The 21229-nt window shown below is 36.6% G+C and overlaps 1 protein-coding gene across 2 annotated transcripts in view; it reads left to right on the forward strand.

The window, feature by feature from the left end:
* TPK1 (thiamin pyrophosphokinase 1) overlaps positions 1-21229 on the forward strand; it is a 328823-nt gene that overhangs the window by 13798 nt on the left and 293796 nt on the right. The window contains exon 1 of one of the 2 annotated variants that reach the window (XM_082752567.1): positions 16601-16644. The exons of the other annotated variant lie outside the window; for it this stretch is intronic. Within the exon in view, the coding sequence (XP_082608693.1) occupies positions 16641-16644 (4 nt within the window). The 5' untranslated portion in view covers positions 16601-16640. Of the gene's footprint in view, positions 1-16600; positions 16645-21229 lie in introns of those variants that run through there. 2 annotated transcript variants of the gene reach the window in all.

Consider the following 21229-nt stretch of genomic DNA (forward strand, 5'->3'; position numbering starts at 1 on the left):
CATTGAAATGGTAAAGGAAGGGGGGCTGGGAATGGTATTTTTTTGTACTGCTACATCATAAGTTCCTGGATAGTCTGGAGTAGGAAAAGTCAGGCTATTTCTGTGGGGAAGGGAATAGGGTTTTCTCTGCAGCTGTTCTTAGAGTGGACTATGACTATAGAGGGCACAGAAGGGTAATGCCAAAAAATAAAACAAAATGAAAGGAAAGAAATGAAGCAAGATGCAGAAATAAGTACAAGTAGCTACTAAATGATATGCAGACTTGAATTTATTTGATGGATGCCAACAGTCTTTTTTCTTTTTTTTTTTTTTTTTTTGTGTAGAAAAGACTACACCCTGCCTGAGAGGACAAAGAAGACATTTTATTCTTTAGGGGCATAAAACTAGTTTTCCTAATTATTTGTGACATTTTGTCATTCATGCTATGATCTTCCTTAGAGGATAGAAGTAAATAGCCAGCCTCCTGTGAGGGTGAAACATGAACAGAATGAGTGTAAGGTCTGCAATGTGCTCATGTAGGCACCAAATCCTAAAATGGTGTTGGAGTTCCAGAATAAGACAATGGGGAACAGTGCCCCTCTAACTTACCCTAGTTATCTTGCAGACACAGTAAGTTTCTCTGGATAAAATATGCACAGGTCTAAATCAGGAAGGGATTTATATGCAGCTTTATAATTCTGAAGCTTAATTATTAGTTAAAGGCTGAACACTGAATGGATGATTGCTGTCTTATTTAAGCATCCTCAAGTCCTTGCAGAGTATTTGTGATAGAGGAGGTAGATGACAAAATGCTCAGGAGTGTTTGAGGCAGGAATAGCTTCATCTTGTACAGAGAATTCCCCTGGCTGGACCTAGCACTTCCATGGCATCCTGCTTGACATGGAAGTATTCAGGGCCTTACAGAGGGGTATTTTATAGCACTGACAGCCAAAAGAACCAGTAGCAAAAAAAAGCATATTTGCCAAATAGGTATTTTGCAGATCCATACCTTTATATGGTAATTCAAAGGTAGATAAACACATTATTTAGAAAACACACCAGTTCTGTTCTCGTGATCTATGAGCTTGATACTCATTGTAGTTTTTGTTGTCCTATTTTTCTGCAGTGTTTTATATATTAGGGAGGGTTTTTTTTTCTGGCATTCTGGCTGTTCACTGAAGTTCAGTGTTTTTTAGCTGTTCCATACAAAGTTGTATTTTTGTTCTTCATAGCCACTAAATTTATTTTTGGCCTTAAACATTAATGTAGCTGGTTATTCGACTCTAAGAAGGGCCCTTGTGTTCAGTGACACAGAAACAATAGCATTTTTTCCGTTTATTCATTTCCAGTTCTCATGAAATTGAAGATACTGGAATCCCTTTCCTGAGTCCTATGCAGTATAGTATGGGTGGTTTTAACTTTGCTGTTCTTCTGTTCCCCATCTGTAAAGTAGAGACAATGGTATTTCTTGAAATATGCTACTGGAGAGCTCTAAAGTTTAGCTAGAAATAATGGTATTGATATAGGGTGGTGTTTTGTTTTTTTTAAATGTATATATTATTTACAGATTCCAAGGTAAGTCGTTTTTGTCAGCACCTGAAGGACAGTCCCTGAATGCTTTTAGCAAGGATGATGATGTTTCTTAGGTTGTAGCCTGTGCATCTGGCAGTCTGAATACCATCATCAGAAGCAAAGCACATGTAGTTGAATAGATGTAGTATAGGGAAAAGTACAGGTCTACCAGAAGTTGTCTTTTTTATTGTTATTGGTTTGTGATTCTGAGACATCCTGTCGATCACATTGTTTTGTCTGCTGTTTATAGTTCATGGAACAGCAAGTTACAAATTCTGCAACAAAATAACAGGAAAAACGTTTTTTGTTTTGTTTTGTTTTTGTTTTTGTTTTATTTTAGGAGACAGGAGTCAGAATTTTACAGTGTTTAGGGGCTAATTTAAGAATTCAGTCTCTTTTCAGAAGTAAAATGGCCATTGTGGAAACAAAGCTGGCCATGGATGGGCTGATGGCATTTCATAAAATTGTTTCAATAAAGCTAAAAAGTTCTGCTTTTATGAGAAAAGCAAACAGGGATGATTCTTGGTTTTGGTATGGTATAGTGCTAAATGAGAAGTCTTTTCAAGTGACCTTTATGTTAACATTAATCTATCTTAACCTCTTTGGGGAAGCTGTATTATCTGATTGTCTTCCATGCGTAAAAATTTGCTATACCATTCTTTAGCAACTTTTTCACTTTTCAGATGAATAAGCATTATTAAATTAATGATACAGATATGAAAAGTACTCTCTTTTTGACATTTAAAACAACCTCACAATATTAAAACAGCGCTTATGCCATTTGTCTCATTAAAAAAAATTGTCAATCACAAATAAAAATGGGATCGAAGGACTGAGATTAGAATTCTTGTGTTGAAGGCCATGGGTTTTAAATATTGTCTTTTCTATTTAAGAGTTCAGGTGTTGAGAGCTGATGCATCAGCAGAATCTGTAGCATCTTTTGGACTTTCAGATCCCCAGTCCTTTCAGAATGAGGCAGTATATGTGGAAGTAATTGGAAAATAACCTTGAAGGTTTCTGTGCCTATTTGAGTGTGAATGGATGTACATCAGATCTAATTGGGTCTATGGAGGAAAACATGAATGTCAATTGCTTTTTACCAAATGCATCCAGATACTTTTGAAATTGTGAATGGGGTCCAGTGAGCATACAGACAGCTTAACATCACCGCGCTGTTTTGTCTCTTAGTTTTGTCCCCTGTGATGTATGGCATTTGATTTTTTTATTTTTTTTTTTCTTGAAAGCAAAGTCAAAGAACTGGAACTGGGCATTGCAACTGCAGTGCTTGCTTAGCTAATGTGTCCAGAAGAGCTGGTGACACTGAACTAATTTGGAACATTTCACCTTCCAGTGGATTATAGGATTTCATTGGTTAGATCATATAGCTCTTTTATTTGTTAGAAACTTGTTGAACCCTTCAATGCCTTCCCTGGCTTATTTTATTTTTTTTTTAATTCTAAAACTAGACTTCATCAAAACCGGTTGGAAGTGTGAAATGCACATCTGTTTTCAAAGATGACTTTATGTGAAAGAATCTCTCCTGCTAAGTTACACTTGGGTGCACTTGTTATGCACAATGTGTTCTTCATTCTTGGTGGGTGCTGCTCTACTGGCTTTACAGGGCCATCATGAGATGTGCTGTGTCTCAAATCTTTTCTGTCTGGGTGACTTCTGTAGAAATACTTATCAAATTCCATCCATGTGCCCTTGTAGTTTGGTAGGAACTGCTAAGTTTCCCTGGGGATCACTGAAGTTGATACAAGGAATAAAAAGGGTATTGCCTAGGAGTAGCATCACTGATTCAATAGAGGGTCTCTGCTGAAGAGGAAAGATTCACCTTGCTTTAAAATTTGTTTGGGGAATTTGGAGACAAATAACAGTTTGATATTGTCCACATGAGAAAGTTTATTTAAAGGCGTGAGCTACACTGTGTAAGTAAACTTTTATAAATCCCTTTACGGACTCTGTTTTGTGGTATGAAAGCAGCTTACTCAGTCTAACTTAAATGCATCCCTAAGAAAAAGAGCTTAAATAAAACCAAAGTAAACCTTGTGGGAGCTGCAACAAGGGAGTCCATGCAGCTTTTTATAGTAATATAGTTAAGGTGGTTGAAAATAATACATTCAAGATAGCAACTCAGCATTTTCTTGGAGACAGTCCCTTATTGGGAGTGGAGAGATGAGAGACAGGGCTTTCAGCTTCCAGCATTAGCATTCATGACATGGAAATTGGTTGCAAAATCATTTAAGATCTCATTTTGGCCCTGCTTTGAACAGGGGAGTGGAATTTTGGAAACTTTGCATTCATGGCTTGCCACTGGCAACTTAATGATTTGAGCAACTGTCTTCTTCCTTATGGTCTCCTGCTTTCCCTTTCTGTGAAACAGAGATCCTTTAAAGCATCTTCTATGCCTTGCAGTGCTCAAAAAATCGTGTATGATTCAACAAAGATGTGGTCAGTGTGTGAAGCAGCATGTGCTCATGGAGGTTTCTCTGTAGATTATGCTTCTGCTCTCAGAGTCTGTTATAATGTTTGCTCAATGTTAGCCTTATTTTCTTTCAAAGTGAATATTTTTGGTTATTTTGATTAGTATTTTTGGTGAAATCACCATAAATGTAGTAACTTTAATATTTTAATTACTTCTTACAGGAGCGAGACAGTGGAATCTCCTGTTGTTGCTGTTTTGTTTATTATTTTTTTCAGTAAAACAGATATGATCCTTTAAGAGTTTCTTTGCAAGTGTTTATTCCAGAGTGTTTGTTAGAGCTACTCAAGCTGTTCAGGGATTCCCATGTAGGATCCAGGGTGTTATTCTCACTTGGCTTGCTGGAACTTAAATGTACAACTGCCATTAAATGTAATCGGTTATTTGCTTTAACATGTTGTATGTTGTAACATTATTATCTTTACTGCTATTATCATTATTCAGTTGTAAGTGTTCAAGTCACCAGAAACACTGTGTCTTCGGAAATGTTGTCTGTGCATGGCGTGGAGCTGTCAATAATCCCAGAGTGAGTGGAGGAGGACTTGCATCACGCCAGTGCTCAGGACATTATGCTGATACCACAGCACTCCTGTCAGGACCTGATACTGTCTCCTTGTGTGTCGCTACCCTGTATTGGATGGGCAATTGCCAGCTTACTCAGAATGCTGTCCGTACTGCTTGGTGTCCTGTAGATGTTTGCTGAAGTGTTCTGGTTTATATGTGATGGAGAGTGGCAAGGTAATTTTGATACTTGCGAAGAGTGAGACTTTATTCTATCCAGACCTGGTCTTTATAATGCTTAGAATAAGTGTATAGGCTGGCTAGTTGGAGAGAACCGAAGAGCTAATTTCTGAGAAAACACTTTCTCCTTTCCTCTTGAGAACACACCTGTCAACACTTCACTACTAAGCAGCTATATTTTATACAATATTATAGGTTTGCTTGATGGTATACAGACAATGCCCCAAGTTGTTAAAAGGCTAAACTAGCAAGGAATGCTTCTGAATACCATAAGAGGGTATCTTTTCTTCCTTGCATTGCATGTTCTGCATTTAAAGAACTTGGTTTTAGGCTGTTTCTTTCCTGTTTAGTTCATTGTCTCTCCTGTACCTGCCCTTCCCTCTCCTTATGTCTGGAGAACTTCCTAAGGAATTCCACGCTTTTTGCATTATGTTATTCTGAGCACAAGCAGCACCCATGCTTATATTGATGGCTGTTAAAATGTAATTAAAACTTTTTATTTGCACTTTATTGCATTATTTTACTTGAAATATATTCTGAAAGATGAGACCTCTAGGCTAGTATAAAACATGTTTACTGGTTCTTATTGAAACAGTTCACATAAGAGTTTAAGACATCAGCTAAGATATTGAGAATAAACTGTGAGAAGGGTGGGCAGGGCAGGGAGGCACATAGTGAAGGTGAGATGACTGCAGTCAGCACTGAGTGGTGTTCACAGCATGCAAACTGCATAAATGTAATTTTGTGTCTGTAGACATTGTGGCACCAGGTAAATTTTAAGAGTTTTTTTAAGGATAACATGTTGTGAGCTTAAATCACCCCACAGGTGTGAAAACTAACTGAAAACACTGAAAATCCAGATGCTTATGCTGATCCTTTGGACTGAAATTGTTGCTTGACTTCCATAAGGAATGCGTTAAAAAGATGGGCTGAGATTTTATTGCCAACTGAGGAGCCAGGAGTGGAGAGGTAAAGACAGCATCATCTAATTGCTTAGTAGTGGGCTGGGTCCTTCAGAAGTAGTCTGAGGAGAGGGATAATCAGAGGCTCCTTAGAGTTTGTGAAGAAAATATAGAGGAAAATGGAAAGAAACAGAGGAAAGAAATGATAAAGGAATATTTGGAAAGCAAAAATAATGAAATGAGACACATGAGGTCTGATGGGTGACTGCGTGTCAAGAAGAATTTGTTGGCAACATGAACAAGAGTCTTGATACAGTTCAGTACTCTGTTTCTCTAGCACAGTCCTTTCTGAGCCAGGGAGCATGAAGTGTGCACCTGCAGTCCCAGCTTGAGACGGCATTGAGTAGGAAAGACTGGTTACAGTGTAAGTTGTCTTGAGAAGTACAAATGCCTGATTTTTTTTTTTTCCTTCAAGTTCTGTGAATTAGAGTTGTAGTGTAAGGAGGATAAGATCTGGCACGTTCCGGAGTGTCAGAAAAGCTATTTTATAAAACAATCTGTAGACTTAGACCTCTATTGTTGCATGTACCTATGATGTCTTAGATAAGAATCTACCCTTTTTAACCTCACACATTTTTCAGAGTGATTAGCTAACTGCATGACACAGCTTACTGCTTTTTCAGCACTCATTTTTCTCTGTTATACCCTTGCGATTAGTTTTGTTTCTGGTACTTAATATCACTTTATTGAAAAAATAAAATAAAAAAGACGAACCCAAAGCACGATAGATCTTTTAGTTTTGGTGTATACAAAAAATAAACCACAGTCCATCCAGGTTCTTATAGGGGATTTGTGCTTGAATATGTTGGTTTGGATTTTGTAGTCTGTTAACTCTTACCTTTTATCTTGTTTTTGTTTTCATATTCGTGTCTTAATTTTCACTTGTCTTTTAATTGGTTTCATTATATTTGATGGCAAAATGTTTGCTTTATCTTCACTGTTAATAGTCTAATTGTTTCTCCTGCCTTAAGTAATATCTCGTTAACTTTATAAGCCATCTTTTCCATATCGTCTACAGAATTTTCCACATCGTCTACAGAATTAATTTCCTGAGCATGTAGTTGTATTGTCTGCAACATTTTTCCCAAAACTTTCTAAATTAACGTTTTTATTTTGTATTGGATTTTTTTTTCTGTAAGAATTAAGTTGTGAAGAAATTTGATTTAAAAAAAAAAAAAAAAAGAAAAGTATAATCAGTTGGTGATATTTTCAGATGTCACTAAACGTCTATGTGTTCTGTATGGGAAAACAGCTTTGGAGTGATACGGATCTTAAATATATTTATATTAAGACGTAATAAACAAGTGCTATTTTCTAAATCCAAATTGTTGATAATTTTTGTGTGTTAACAACAGATGTGGATGTTAGTTTTACAAGAAAAGATGTGTGTGCAGTCATTGTTTCTCATAGTATTTTGGTTCCATTTTCTGTTGGGATAAAATCAACAGAAAGATTTACTCCTTGTTGACAGCTAACATGCTGCAGGCAGGTATGTTTCAGTTCTTGAAATGCTCTTCAGTATTCCCTACCTTTCACTGAAAGTACATAGAAGAAATTATATTTCTTCTAAGTGATCATGGAAGACTACCACATCATTTTCAGCTCACCTTTCTTTTACATCTTTAACAGGAATGCTGCTTTCTTGTGTGTGCATGCACATGTGCCAGCAGTATCGTGACACTTCTTGGTTTTCAGAGTGTAGTCATTCATTTTAACAGCATGCTGCCAGGTCATTTGTGGATATTAGAAGATCGCAGGCTCTTGTAGGGGGATGCAGTGATACTGCAGGGGTTCTAGCTCTGCTGGGAAGGTTACATTGCTCAGACACCGTTTACTCACTACATCATTAGTGTTTTTGTTGTGAAGCAGGTTGTTCTTGGAGGAGCAAAGAGCTGAGGAGTCATTAGCATTTGTCATAGAAGAAATTGAATTTAGAAAAATGAGATGAGCATCTGTATTCAGACATCCTATACCTTTATTGGGTTGAAAGAAGATTTTCCAGGAAAGTTCTGCAGATTTTTAAAAGATGCCTTTATCCATAATTTGGACAAGATGCATTCTCAACAAAGTCACCACATTTTAACTGTGATCAACCAAAGCATTTTAATTTAAACCATCTTAAAATGTCAGATTTCAAGTATGACTGTTGAAGTTCATGCTCTGGCAGTGAAAATTCTCTCAATGAAATATTTCACTTAGAGCATGACAAGGGGGATAGCTTAAAAGCTTCAGAGATTCCAAAAACAAAAATTATCAAAGTTCACCTTTTCTGCAAATAATTCAGGATTTGAATATGAATATTTATATTATTTATATTAGTGTATATTCATAAAATATTTATATTTTACATATGAATGTTTATTTTCAGATGTTTTCTCCAACTTCCCAGTTTGCTCTACCTGCTAGATGTTTTCCTTCTGTAAACTCAGAGCCTAGTACTACATGATGAAATATATGTAGTTCTTAAAGAAATAATTTCCTTCCAATGTGCTTTAAATTTAATGTCAGCTTATACTTCTTTGTAAGACAACAGAAAAACTGACAGTTGAGGAAAGACTACTTCTATAAATAATATAACCCTTATGTAAAATCCAAGGTAACAGTAATTTATACCTATACTTCAAAAAGGGAAGGTAAGATAATGTAAGGTAATTCAGATGAGTATTCATTTCCTGTTAATGTTCATATGTTTGCTGAACAATCCTGGCAAAGAAAAGATCATTATGCAATGTAAAGACCTATGGTGAATTATGAGATGGAAATAATCATTTCAAACTAGGCATAATTAAGCCATATACAGTTTTAACTAAGATGTATCTATTGTTGGTTTCTCACCTAATATGCTTCAATATTTCCTCATTAATTTTGATATTTTTGTTCCCATTCATGCTAGCACTTATTGTATTTCTTATATTAAAGTTCTTTAATCAGTTGCTAAGATACTTCAAATGTGTGCCGTACAGTGTGAAAACAGAAGTTTGACTTGGATCACTGAGTGCTGTAAGAGATCTGTTTGTTCCTTGGTTAGTGTCGTGGTTTAACCCGACCGGCAGCTAAACACCACGCAGCCGTTCGCTCACCCTCCCCCCTCCCTCTCTGGGACGGGGGAGAGAAATGGAAAGTGAAGCCCGTGAGTTGAGATAAAGACAGTTTAATAAGACAGGAAAAAAAAATAACAAAAATAATAATAATAATAATAATAATGATGATACAATGGTGATAATACGAAAGTAATAATAGTATGTACAAACAAGTGATGCACAATGCAATTGCTCACCACCCGCTGACCGATGCCCAGCCTAACCCCGAGCAGTCCGGCCCCCTCCCCCCGGCTAGCCACCCCTATATATTGTTTAGCATGACGTCAGATGGTATGGAATACCCCTTTGGCTAGTTTGGGTCACCTGTCCTGGGTCTGTCCCCTCCCAGCTCTTACTGCACCCCCCAGCCTGCCCGTTGGCAGGACAGAGCAAAGGCTGAGATGTCCTTGGCTTAGTATAAGCACTGCTCTGCAACAATTAAAGCATCGGGGTGTTATCAGCACTCTTCTCATTCTAAGCCAAAACACAGCATTCCACCAGCTACTAGGAAGAAAATTAATTCTGTGCTAACTGAAACCAGGACAGTTAGACAGACACAGGGTGGGACTGCATTGAGCGTACAGGTAGGATGTCTGGTGTTAGGGATTGTTTCCATATGAAGAGACTAAGTGGATTAGAATTTCAGCTTGGAAAAGAAAAGACAGAAAATGCAGCAGAAGCATATAAAGTCATAATTATTACAAGGGGAAGAAGAAAAAAAGGCAAACTGGGACCAATTCTTTTGTTTTCTTCCAGTGCTGAGGGTGTAAAATTAAATGGCTGCAGAGAAGTTTTGAAGCAAATAAAGAAAGTAATTTTTGTGTGGAGTGCAATTAAATCGTAAACTCATTGTCATGGATATGGGGGAAATTAAAAGTATTAAGAGCTTTAGAAGGATTAGAGATATTCATGGAGAAATAAATAGCAGTGGCTGGTAAAGGCCTGCATGCAACCTCTGCTTCAGCAAGTCTCTAACCACCAGTTGCTCTATGATACTATGAGGGAAGCATTGTTTCATTCCAGACTGGTTTCTTCTGCTCTTCCCGAAGTGTGAAATGCTTGTAATTGCCAAAGTCAAAACAATGGGATAATAGATCTTTTTTATATTTTTTTTTTCCAGAATGTAGTACCTGGTTTCTGCAGAGCTAAAGGTGTAGGTTGCTTTTAACTGAAGAAATAATTGTTGTAGACTGAGATTTTATATTGTTCCCAATCATATGCTCTGCATGTTTGTTATTGCTCCTCTGCTGGACATTGCTTTGCCCCAGGTGGCATGGAGGCAGAGTGAGCCCCCCTGGTCTGTCTCAGTGTGCAGGGGACAGGTTAGCTCCAAAGGCTGCACAGAGACTACCTGTCCCCTCGCTGGCTTTGCGGTGATCACCTTATAACCACCTTAGTCACTTCATTCAGCTTAACAGGGTGTTGGGAGGACTGGGAGGGAAATGATCAAGATAAATCCATCTATATTATATTTTGATTTAATTTTAGCAAAATTGGAGGTCAAATACTGTACCCTTTGAAATTGGTGGCAAGATTCTCATTGAAGCCAAGTTTTGTAGCATTAGTTTAGGTGAGTACAAATCTGTATGCAGAAAAACTCTTACATTGTGAAGATGTAATTGCAGAAAGCAGTCTTATCCAGAGCTGAATTTTATGCTGCTTCATTATTCCTAAAGGTTCTTACTTGAGGTACTAAATAATGTAGGGTAATGCAGTCAGTGACAGGACGTGAGGTGATGGGCACAAACCGAAGTGCGGGAGGTTGCTTTGAAACATCAGCAAATGCTTCCTTACTGTACAGGTAACAGCACTGTCACAGGTTGCCCACAGAGGTTGGGGAGTCTCCTTCCTTGGAGATCTTCAAAAACCTCCTGGACATGGTCCTGGGTGGACTCCAGGGAGGTTAGACCAAATGACCTCTAGAAGTTCCTTCAAACCTTAGCCATTCTGTGAATAAAGTATTTTGTGCGTACTTTTTTTCAGCAGGTTTTGCTGTCACTCTCAAAGTACATGTAGGAGTATTATCTTTCAGATATCAGTAAAGTCCTGTCAGACTTATCTTCAGTGTAATGAATTGTATTTCTTCTGTTATCTGAACTGTTATCATCACTTTTCCTCAACAGTAAATAAACACTATGTGAGATCTTAAAGGGCATTTGAATAGTACAATGTTTGGTAGGGATTTGATTTCACATATTAACTATTCCCCATGAATGCAAGCACATCTCCTAGCACGTTAAAGGATAGAAGAGCTTTTCCTCTTCATTGCTTTGTAAAGTGGTTGAGCTCCTTGCATGGAGAACTATGTAAATGCAAAACAATTATATTAATGATGATTATGGCAGAGAGCTGAGGAAAATGATACAGGAAAGTGTTTAGATTCATCTCTCCCTTACAAAAGAATAATATGCCTAAATAGTTCTGTTTTTTGTTTTGTTTTTATTATTGTTACTTGAAAGCTGTGTTAAAGCAAATCTGGCTTTTATGTGAATATTTAAGAAACTCAGTGTACGTGCAGAGTACCTACCTGAGCTCAGGAAAAATACATCAAAAAACTGCCTGCAACATGCAGAGTTGCAGAGTATTCTAGCCTTATTTAAGGGAGGGGAAAAAAAAAAAAAAAAAAAAAAAAGCTCTAATTACTTATAGATGTTTAAAAATAAAGAGCTTATTTTGAGCCATCAAGCATTACAGTTTGCAATACAGATTTCCCATCAGAATGGAGTGATAAAAACTTGTTTGCTAACCAGTCTTCCAGTAAAAGCTAAGTAAATACACCCATAACTATCTGTCAACACTCTGTGCTGACTATAGAAAAAGCCCTATTGAGTATAGATCTCAAGAGAATTAATCACTGAGCAACATATCCTCTTTTGTTTTGTTCTGTTCAGACCTTACTGAAATGACAGCTAAGGAAGAGAGTTCACTTGAACCAAGGGGTGCAGCAGTAGACCTTAATTGGCTTTTGTTTTGTGGACCTATAACGCTACTACTTGATAGAGGCTGCTGCGTTATAGCTAGTAAATAGTTGTTCTTTAACTCTTATTTTTAAAAGTGTTATGAATGTGTGTTGAAAAGCAAGTGAGTCATTAATGTCTAGCACCTCGTAGTACTCAGTCTCCAGTGATGGAACACAGAGTTGTTCAGAAACTGTTCAGTTTCTCAGTCCCTCTTGACAGTTGATAGTATGGTGAATATATTCCCAAATGGGAGAAAAATGCTGAGTTTATAAGCTGTTTTATGCATTCCAGTATTAGATTACATAATTTTATAACTAGATACAGGTAGAGTGTGTTTTTTTGCTTTGCAAACGAGATGCATCTAGGAATGGTCTTCTAATTTCCCTCATAAATTCATGGACAGTTTATCCATACCTATTAATTTTTGTGTGATCATTTTTCTTCCAGTCCCGTTTTCCTACGTGGGATCTTCCATAGGAGGTTCTGCATCTTTTACACATTTTTTTTTTTGTTCTGTATCTACCAAATGCAACATCAGATTGTGTTTAGAACTTTTTTTTGACTTGTAGCAATCTTAGGACCAGTTGGCATACCTATGTACTTTTCATAAGGTGTTGCTAGCCAACGAGCAACTAGCATATATAGCACAATTATTTGTTTTTAGACCCTGAAACACATGTAGATCCCAAAACACACTGCTGCTTCTGGTATTACTGAATTTCATTCAATTTCTGCCACTTAATCCTCAAAGCCATGCATTAAATTCTATGAGGTACTAATCTACTTCTTTGTGTTGACCATGCCTTCTGACTTTGTCATTAGCAAGCTTCATCTTAAGCCACATCTGTTAATTAAAATATTAAGACTAGTCTTAGCACTGATCTCTGAGGGTCCACGTGAGTATTCTTTAGTTTTATATTTTTCCTTTTGAAACAAATAGGTATCATTTGCCCTTCAGACAATGTCTATCCCTATTTAGCCCTCATATACTGAGACGTGTTTTCTATAGTGTAATTGATAATTTTCTGTGCAGTTTCATGTCACATTTACATGCAGTTCCAGATTTTGTGGTGTAACTCTTCTGAAAACTAAAGAAAAAAAAATCTGATGTGATTTTCCTTCAGTAAATTCACACTCACCAAAATACACTCAATTTCTTTATTTCATAATGACATACTTTGTAGAAAAACTGCAGACTTCATTGTTAGGTGCTTTTAAGTCTTCTTTCTGATAGTTGATATTGCATGTGCAACTGACCAAGTCAGGAGGCCTCACAGGGTGATTTCTAGCCAGACAAAGTAATTCTTAAGATGTAAATCAGTACTGACTCAACAGAAATCTATGAAATCAACTTGTTGTAAATTGTGTGTAAACAAGAAGAGGCTTTAAATTCTGCATTGCCTTGTTCAGACAGAATTCTAGTTGAGTAATTTAATATTGCATAATTGCAATAAAATGCAGTTCTGATAATGCATTTTACTTCTCTGGAGTTTTTCCCACTGGAATACTTTTTTTCTTACACTTTTGGAAGAAAATATCACATTTCATTATACCCAATGGAGTAGGTATTAGCTAGAGATAGTGGAGGATTTTTATGTGAAAACAGTTTTTATGGGAACACGGGTGTAACAAAAATGTGTGTTTGGAAGAGTATTCATAGTTTGAGGGTCAAATCCCGTGTCAGAACAAGAGAAATGAGACTCCTGCATAATGTGTAGATAGATAATCCAGTCATTAACTTGCAGTGTTATTTTATTTTGAATGCTTGTTTTATTACCACACCAAGCAGCTCCAAAGAACTCAGGCCACAGGAGTGCACAGGATGGTGCCTGGTGTGTGCTCAGTGAAAAGTGTCGTACCACTTAGCCTTAGCTGCGTTTAAATGGCAGTGCTTCCAAATGTGAGCATGCCAGCTACGTGGCTGGCAGCTGAGCACGTGAAGTATTTGTTGTACGTGATGATGATTTAGTTTTACTTGGCTTGGACACTGATAGCAGCATGGTGCCTTAGACTGAAAGAGACCATTTGTTCCATATGCTTTTTATCATTGTGTTGCTTACTGTGTTACTAAGGTTACAGAATTTTTCTGCTTCTTCTGAACTTCAGTTCCTGTACCTTCATTTCATATCTCTGTGTTGTGATCTAAAAGCATTTTACTGAGAAGCACTGGGGGAACCATCTCATCCATTCATAAATGGGTATCTGCTATAGGTTTCTGAGTTAGGTGAAAACTGTGGATTTCTATTAGTTTCTTTTTGGATCCGTCTTTTTCCCTCTCAAGCCACTTTTTCTACTGATTTCTCTTTCAGTCATTTCAGTTCCACATGCTTTTCCATGTAGTTACTTGCACTTGAAAGTCTTCCTCATCCCTGTATAGACATAAACACCTTTCCTTTTTCATATGACTCCTGAATGTCATTTTTGTCAGTTTGCTATTTATGGCTTAGCTTCTACTTTCTAACCTCTGTCTTGATATGTTAGGTATATATTTTTATGTTTTTCATCAAATGGATTTATTAAATGGTTTCTTAAGGTCCCTTCTGTATTAATTTTGTGTATGCAATTTTCTTCGTGCTTGAACTTTTATACTAAGAGATGTGTTTGGGATTATATTCTTGGCTTTAATAAATGTTTTATGCCAATTGCTTTATAAATATTAATAAAATTGAAATAGGAGAAATGTGTACAGATGCAAACAAATGGATGTTAAAAGCAAAATTTCAAGAGAAACCTACTGGGGGGGAAGAGGACACTTAGGAAACGTTTAGTGAAGAAATCATAGGTCTCATCATATTATGGTTGCTCCAAGAGGAATGAGAGGTTGCAGAGGTAGATTAGTGCCTTGTTGGTTTATTTATGAGAAAATAGTACGCAAACCAGTATGGTATTTCCAGCTTATTCCTTGAAAATTAGGGGGAGGGGAGTACAGCATTACTCTGTTTAACTTTCTAGGCTGAAACCTCTTCTAAAAGAAAGCCTCCTTGTAGTGCTGAGTTAAATAAAAGTGTTACCTTCAGTAAGAAGCAACATTCAGTTTCATCTATTTCTATTATACTTCCCCCTGCTAGAAAACGGGGGAAACATAGCTCCACTTAAACATGATTCAGTTCTTTGTCATTAGAATGACTAAAACAAAGAGAAGAGTTTCAGTAATTTTGAATCCACTAAAATGCTCTGAAAGACTTAAGAACAGCTTTGCTAATTTTCCAAGAGGGAAAAAGAAGTTGTTCTTCAGTGGTAGTTTTGTTGGTTATTTCCTGCTGAGAGCTAGCAACTGCCTCTATCTTAAGTAGAGCCTTAATGCAATGCAATTAATCAGGTTATGAATATACCTTTTCTTTGTAAGCATACAGACTCAGCCTCGCTGCGGCTCTTCAAATCACTCTGAAGCACGATTGCCATGAAAAGCTTGGGAAGGATTTGCACTTAATCACTTCTTTTAATTAAAATCTTGTCCTCTTCCATCAGATTCTGTGAGGGACCAATAAATCATAGCTTTGTGATATTAAAAAGGGGTCTTTTGCTGTGTTTGTTTTACAGCTGGCTAGTAGTGACTTCATCCAAAATATTATTCAGTGCTTTGGATTAAAGCCTCTGAATTTGCCTACTCTGTTTTGTTTGGTTCACAGATTGTTTGAATGTCTCTTAATTTGTGTTGTCCAGCTGTAGCATGTTATTCTCCATTGCTATAAAGTTTCCTTGTTAACAAATAGCAGTGTTCTTACTACATTATCCTGCATAGCTCTTACATAGCAGCAGTTTTAAAGAAAGGCTGCTTCTGTGAGACTGCTTTACAAGTCTTCCAAGCAGGTACTGGAAGACAGTAAACAACAGTATCCATTGCTGTTTCAGAAACTTGCTTTTTTTTTTTTTTTTTTTAACTCATTCCACCTGCACTGTTTAAAATAAATGAGTGTTGTATAACAGCCTCTAGTAGACCTTTGTCCTCTTGCACAGACCTACTGATGTCAGTGAAGCTCTAAATATGTACAGGAGAGCAGCAAGCTGTTGATACTTCTTCCTTAAAAAATCAACAGCAGCACAAATACTAAATATAAATTAAAACAAATAAACAAAAGCCATGAATTCTGCTTTCCTTATGTAAATCAAGCAGTAGTTCTGCTTGAGGAGTGGTTGCCACCACTGGTAACAAAGAGCAGCCAGTCCAAAATAAGATTGTTTTTAAAAAAAGGCAATAGGATGGTGATTAGGGGACTGATAATTCACATGTGAAGTTACGCACTGCTGTTGTAAATGCTTTAAATACTAATATGTATTGAATAATACTTGATTAATCATATTTACACATTATTTGAAGAAGTCTTCTGCTTTCTCAAAGCATTTCAGTAGTGGTTGGGGTTAAAATTTTATAGGACTGGCTTTTGATGTCAACAGGAGAAATATATGAGAAGTGTAAGAGGGATAGCAAGTTTTGCTGTAAGCAAATTGGTTTAAAATAAATGTATAAAAAGCTTAACTTGACTCATTTAATCTCTTTGTGGTGAGTTAAGAGTATCCATGCAGCTACCTCAGCAAAACAGATGGGAGGGGGTTTTTAAGCTGATACTATAATAATCCACTTCACGTGTATTTTGTGCCAAAGCCCTCAGACGGCTTCAGCAAAAATACTTGTACATCAATTGTGTTTGGCCTGAGAACTGTCATAAGAAACCGAGCAAGGTTTCTTCTTTTTCTCAGGGAAGATACTAACACAGAATTATGAACTGCACCCTCCAATAAAAGTTACTAATTACCTGGGAGAAGGTGGTTATTTAAGGCCAAAATTCAGCCTGAGTTAAAGGAATACACCTCCCAGTAACTTCATCTTTCTGATTTCTTTGGGGCTATACTTGTTCCTCAAATGAGTAAGTAACTTAGAAATTCCCTTTGTAAAACAAACAAACAAACAAAAGCTCTGTCTGCATATCAGTGTGGATCAAAACAGCTGTGAACAGACATTATTCAAATGCTGCTCGCTCCTGGAAAAGTTGGTTAAAATGTGAGGATGTGATTAATGACTTGGTGCAAGTGTTTTCAACTCATATATGCCAGTTTTTAATGACTTAGCAGAATGTGGAATGAGGTTCTTTTTCCCTGTTTTTGTGTTTTAGTGTCTAAAAAAATTTTTGAACTAAAAAAAAAATGCCTTAAATTGAACAGTAAAGAGCAGGAAAAAGAACAGTTTACAGTTGTTACAGCAATATCTGATTTGAACCTTCAGAATGTAGTGTGCTTGAAAACGATTTAATATTTGCCTACACAATTAGCTAGAGGAATGCCAAAATGTAATTTGAATTGCAAGGTAATATGTTATTTTAATTTAATCATAACTGCAAGAATAACAAATTCTACTTCTTTGTTTACTGTTAAAATCTGGCTGCCGTGAAACATCTCCACTAAACCCAAACTATACATATCATTATGGTTTTAAAAATATTATTAACAATGATAAAAAGTGATGATTAAAAAGAGAATTAACAAGTTTGCAGAACATGGTAAATGAGCTTGCTGTTGATGCTGGCTTCAGCTGCTGTACGTGAGGAGTACTGTAAGGCTTTATATTAGATGTGAACGTATTTATAATTTACTTAGATTATTTAATGCATTATTTTTTAATACCCAAGAACTAAATACAGCATACTGAAGTCAGTAGAGTTATTAAGATGATAGATAATTTCTATGAATTAGGGATAAAGTTCTTAGAGGTCTCTTTGAAATGAAACAGAAAACCTCGTTCCTTTCAGCCTAGTAATGCAGCACATGCACCTGTTGCACTCAAGCTTGGCCGACAACAGAGAATTTAAGCTTGCGTTTAAAGTAAAGCATGTGCTTTAACTGTTGTGCGTCCCTCCCCCCGTCCCCCCTTCCCCCCCCAAAAAAAAAAATCAGAAAAAAAAAATATCTCTTCAACAATCTTAAAAGCTATTCATTAAAGAAGCATTTTACTCCTTTGCCATGAATCTACTGTGGTATGTATTAATCATACCATTTAAAGAGAGACATCTTTCTAAAAGCGTGTTTCATGTGCGTATTTGTATTAAACAGCAATTGTGACCTTATTCTTGACAAATGTTCTCTCATAATGACTTTCCTTTGTTTTTTTCCTAATCTTTTCAATTAAAAAAGATTGTAGCATCATGTTCCATCCAGTTATAATACAGTTTGCATAATATTAATTGAAAGTAGTTTGAAGTCTGTAAATTATATTCATAAAACAAAAAGCTGACATTTAGTACTGTTTTCCCAAATAAGGGGTGGTGGTGGTGGTGTTTAAGGTGTAAAATATGTTGAAAATGAGGAAAGAGTTAATTGGAGCTTGCAACAATATGGGTATTCCATAGTGCAAGACTGGACACTTTTTTCCTCTCCAGAAATATCATATAACTTACTCATTTTAGAACTTGCATTATGCTGCTAATGCATTTCCTTTATTACAAATATGTATCATTTTTTATAATCTTATAGGGGAGAGGAAGAATGGAAAATATGTAGAGACCTAACTGTAAGCAAACAAAATTGATGCTTTTTGAAGGATAAAGGAAAGGTGGTGGAGTTAATTGCGTACAGTTCCAAGTAGCTTTAGAACTAGCAGGAGGAAATTAGCTGTTGTGTGAAAACAGCATGAAATGTAATTCAGAGCAGCTGTCTAATTTATCAGCAAGAACAAACTGCTCATGTTCTTAAACTGTACTCAATTACTCTATCCAACCTTCTTTGACCTGTTCAGCCTGCTAGTGTTTGCTTAAAAGTGTAAAAAAAAAAAAAAAAAAAAAAAAAAGTTTGCCAGATATTTAAAATAAACCAAAAGAATCCCATGAGTTTTCTTTGCAATACACTTCATTAATTTTTGAATTTATATAACTCTGCATTCATAGTTTCTTTGAAAGAGTTATGACATTCTCTGTTTAACATTGTAGAGTCAATAAACATAGTCTTTTGTGACCAATTTTAAAATATTGCAAAAATGATAGCATATAACATCAAGCAAAAACATTCTTTGCTCTCAGAAATTACTGCAAAACCTTGAGATAAAAACAGTACTTTGCAGGCAGTCCATGGGGAGTGCTGTTTTGCACTGTGGTTGGAGTAGTTCCTCATGCACTGACCACAGCTATGTTAGACTATTTTTCAGAACAACTTTTTTAACACTATTCCCTCTACATTCTCAGTGGGAATTGAACAAAATGCATAAAACAACTGCAGAACAGATGTTTGATCAGAATAAAACAGGGGAAATTGCCTCTTGTTCCATCACTAGGCACCACTGAAAAGAGCCTGGCTCCATCCCACGTATACCCTTCAGGTATTAATACACATCATTAAGATCCCTGGAGCCTTCTCCTCTCCAGGCTGGACAGTCCCAGCTCTCTCAGCCTTTTCTCACAGGAGGATGATCCAGTCCTTCATCATCTTTGTGGCCCTTCATTAGACTCTCTCCAGTATGCCCATGTCTCTCTTGTACTGGGAGACCTGAAACTGGACACATTATTCCAGGTCTACCGTCACCAGTGCTGAGTAGAGGGGAGGATCATTTCATTTGACCTGTGGCCAATATTTTGCCTAGTGCAGTATACCATTAGCCTTCTTTGCTGTAAGGACATGCTGCTGGCTCATGTTCAACTTGGTGTCCACCAACACCCCCAGGTTATTTCCTGCAAAGCTGCTATCCAGTCATTCAGCCCCCAGCATGTATTGGTGCATGGCATTATTCCCTAGTTGCGGTTATTCACATCATCATTTTTTTTTTTCTTTTTTCTTTTTTTTTTTTTTTTTTTTTACAAAGCAAATTTGGAGTATAGTTATGGTTAATACTGTTACTGCAGACAGGAAGAAAATAGTGTGGGGTTGTCATTGTTGTTGTTTTTGTTTTTTTCTCAAGGCGTCAAGCTATTTAGATGATTTAGCAAACCTTGCTTATTATTCTTCTGATTACTTCCATGAAAAAACTTGTGCATCTTTGGTAATGCTAATCACACTGGAGCCTGGTTCTTGACCAAAAAAAGCCTTGCAGATTATGCCATTTTTGCAACTGAAATGTAAAAAGCATCCTACAGTCCTTTTTTTATAATTTTAGTACTTTCAACTTTTTCCTCTGTGATTCAAAGATCATTTCTTCAATATAGAAAGTGGGTAACAATTCTGTTGAACCAGTGTAGTTCAGGCATAGTTTTATCTGTGCTAGTAATGCAACTTAGACCTCTTTGGACATTTTTGAAACATTTTTAGGGTCTTGGTAAACCAAGTTCCAAATATGTATGTATATATATATATGCAGTGTGTGTGTGTGTATATATATATATATATATATATACACACACATACATACATATGGGTAAGTTCTGCTGTAAGGCAAATAAAAGCGTAGTCTGAGGGTTGTATGTGTGAGGGTTTTTAATTAATTTTTTTTTTTTTTTTTTTTAACAAAACAAAACATCTTGGTAATAGGCCTTAAATCTATAATTAAACCGAATGCTACTGAGAGTGTACTGGGAGGTTATGGGAAAAGGTATTGTCAAGTGAGCTAGAGTTTGGATAGCACATTTGTAAGAGCGGTGTAATATCCTTAGGGTTCTGTATAGAATATAGAACCCTAATATAGGATATAGAAAGTACTTTTGGTTTTAAAAACCGGAATGGCATAAAATCAGTATGGTACAGCTGTACAGATGAGAGTGACTGTGTGACGGGCCTCAAAATACCTTGTACACTTGTATACTAATGTATCTGCTACCTCTGGTTTTATCTTTTGAACTTGCACTAAATATCATGCCCACTCTGGTGCATACTGATTGAGAAGAGCACTGAAAAGTATGGGATAGTGTGAGAAGTATCACAGTAAGAAGCACAGGTGTAAAGGAAGACTCAGAGCTGAAGTTTGTAAGATGATGGTGGGGTATGACAGGAATTAGTTAATAGAGCACTTCAGTATAACAGGCAAGGGTATACCAAGATGTACACTGTGTTGGTGTAGGAAAGGTTCCTTTTGTCCCAATTACTGTCATATTCAGTCTCAAAACTTTTTAGTGCCTTCACCTCGCAAAGCTTGAGTCTCATGTCTGTGCTTCTGTGACCTCTCCTGACCCAACTCACGTTCCACTGGTTTCCCAAAGAGTCATCTCTATCAGTGAACATTTTTATATCTGTCTTTCATGCTGGGAACACCCTTCCTTGCCTTAGCTCCCTCCCCGCCCATTTTTTTTTCCTTTCAAACAAAAGTTCTTGCACGAGGACCCACAACTATCAATTCTAGAGTAATGTGATAAAAGCAATGAAAGAGAAAAACACCATTCATTCTTCTGTGTGTTTGAGTTTATTTGACACAATTACACTGGTTTAAACCTATTTGCTGCTTGATTCTTGTTCACTTTATCCCATAGCATCATTATTTTTCTGAGGTGCAAATGGCATGGATTTTAGCTCAGGCAAAGTGTATTCTTTATGTACTGTACC

The sequence above is a fragment of the Aythya marila genome (genome assembly GCF_965140915.1).
Source record: "Aythya marila genome assembly, chromosome: 2".
Taxonomy (NCBI): domain Eukaryota; kingdom Metazoa; phylum Chordata; class Aves; order Anseriformes; family Anatidae; genus Aythya; species Aythya marila.